A 2,296-nucleotide genomic window follows, 5' to 3' on the forward strand; every position below is an offset into this window, starting at 1 on the left:
CTAGCCGTTTCCCTGATCCTCTTCCTGAGCAGCATTGCGATATTGTGATTTGTTCTGGCGGGTACGGCATTGATTAGCCCAATGATAACCCTTCTTGCATTTTGGACAGACTGTTTTTGGGTAAATATCACGCCGGGTGGCGGAGCGGGAAGCGCCACCGCCTGGGGCTCTACATTGACTTTTAAAGTGGCCGGGCTTGCCGCAATTAAAGCAATTACCGGAGGGTTTATTACTTTGAGTAATGGCAGCGGCCATCACTTGGGCGGTATATTGCTGCGTGCCAACGATCGCACAAGTCTGAAGATACTGCGCTAAAGTAGAGCCAGGGACATTGATTAATGGAGCAAGAAGGTTTTTACAATCAGCGTTAGCATTCTCATATGCTAATTTCATGAGTACTTCTTGGCAAGCATCCTCATTAGAGATTTGTTGCCTGAGAGCTTGTTGGAGGCGCTCAATAAAATCATTATATGACTCAGTGGGTTTTTGAATGATTTGTGCGAAAAACTGAGGAACGGAGCCAGGGTCCTGCACCTTGGATAGAGCGTGAAGAGCAGCCTGAGCAGTCAAGTTAAGAGCAGGTAGAGGGGTGTTATACTGAGCCGTGGCTTGGAGAAAGGCACCTTCCCCAGCTAGCTCGTCAGCCTGGAGATTAGGGTTACGGGCTGCCAAAAGTTGGCAATGCCGAACAAATTCAGAGGACCACACTACGAACTGAGTGCCCGAGGTGACCATATAAATCAAGTTCTTCCAATCAGCCGCAATCATAAGGTGGGAATTTGATAAAGCAGCAAAGAGTCCTTGTGTAAAAGGGGCATTAACCCCATACATCTGGACGGCCAATTTGTATCTTTTATAAATTTGACAGGGATCGGCTCCCAAAGGGGAACATTATTACCCTGAGCGTTGGGAATGAGCACTAGCGGGAAAAGGCCAGGGGAATCTTCAAAGTCGAAATCACCCTCCTGAAGTCCCTTGGCAATAGCAGCATGAACTGCGCCCATGGGAGGTGGCGCAGGACGAGAAGGAGACAAAAACTGCGAGGAGGCGGGTGGAGGGGCTGAAGGAGAGGAAGAGGAAGAAGGAGAAGAGGAAGAAGAAGGCTTCGGAGGTTCATCGGGGGAAACGGGCTGCGGGGGTGACTAGTCACACAGGAGTAGCGTAAGGAGGAGGACAGTACAAGGAGGCAAGGAGAGGTTGCTCATGAGACCGCAAGGCTTCAAAAACCACCCGCCATGCCAAAAGAATTTTCGGGGGTGTGCTTGGGGAAGCGTGTAAGTGTTTCCCCAATCGTTGCCACACGGAGGCTTTAAGACTCCCTTTGTGCGGATAGGAGGGGTAATGAGACCAAATATAACTAAGTAAATCTTCTAAAGAGGTTTTACTGAGGGGCTTTTCAAGAGAGCCCCCTCTTTTAAAAATGAAGAAATTTCGTTTGGTTAATTCTCTTAATTCCTCAATGTGCAATTTCTGATCCTGAGAGAATCCTCCACCCATACTCATGAGGGATCCACGGCGATCGCCTGCGATCGGATCAGGGATGAGGTACCAAGGCTATGCCAGCCGATGAGTATGGATGGTCCAAAGACGTACCACTTTTGAATGGATCATGTCGGGGTCACCATTTGTGGTGGTCTCTCATGAATGAAAACACTGGTGGCCTCTCATGAATGAAAACACTGAGACGACGCCATGAAGCAAGATCGGGATGAGAGCACAAAGCAGACTCTGACACCCCCTTTTATTAGAAGCAATCCTTGTAACAATTTTGTTAGTGTCTTGTCACAAACGCATTACATCACACAAAATGCACTGCTCATTCACATAAGCATACAAAGCTGCAAAGTTTAAGTTTGCTACAATTCTGGGTAAGAAATGGCAACATTCTGACCTTGTTCCTTGCTTCGTGTTACAGTCAACTACCAGAAGACCCGTTGTCCTTGCACGTACGCAAAGAACAAAGAATAATTCCCACAGAAAACCATCACCATCCTGATTTTCAGAGCCACCCATGGATATCCTTGGATCTAGGACTGCTGGTAATTCACATAAGTTTGTGTGTAGCCTCAAAGCCACTCAGCAAGTTGCTTCCAAGCTATAACTTAATGTAATTCAAAGGGAAATGATGATACTTACTACAGATTCCAAGCCCCCGCGCCTTTTGAAACGTTTGTGGTCATAGCCCAGCTTAGTTTTTGGAGCGCAGACCTTTGCATGCCAGTTAAAGACCAAGGGTTTCTCAGGTCCTTGGTTGAAACTACTATGGCCCCCATTCATAGAAAATGGAAGCTAGGAA

The 2,296-nt window shown here is 47.3% G+C and overlaps 1 protein-coding gene across 1 annotated transcript; it reads right to left on the reverse strand.

Moving 5' to 3' along the window:
- Positions 1 to 1,004, reverse strand: LOC148128843 (endogenous retrovirus group K member 8 Gag polyprotein-like). Its single transcript, XM_087947310.1, is given in 2 exon segments — positions 1 to 848; positions 851 to 1,004. Coding segments are annotated over 2 exon segments (1,002 nt in total).
- Between the last annotated feature and the right edge of the window lie 1,292 nt (positions 1,005 to 2,296).

The sequence above is a fragment of the Notechis scutatus genome, chromosome Z (assembly GCF_049901735.1).
Source record: "Notechis scutatus isolate UNSWTSFEM ecotype Mainland chromosome Z, rNotScu1.2, whole genome shotgun sequence".
NCBI lineage: Eukaryota > Metazoa > Chordata > Lepidosauria > Squamata > Elapidae > Notechis > Notechis scutatus.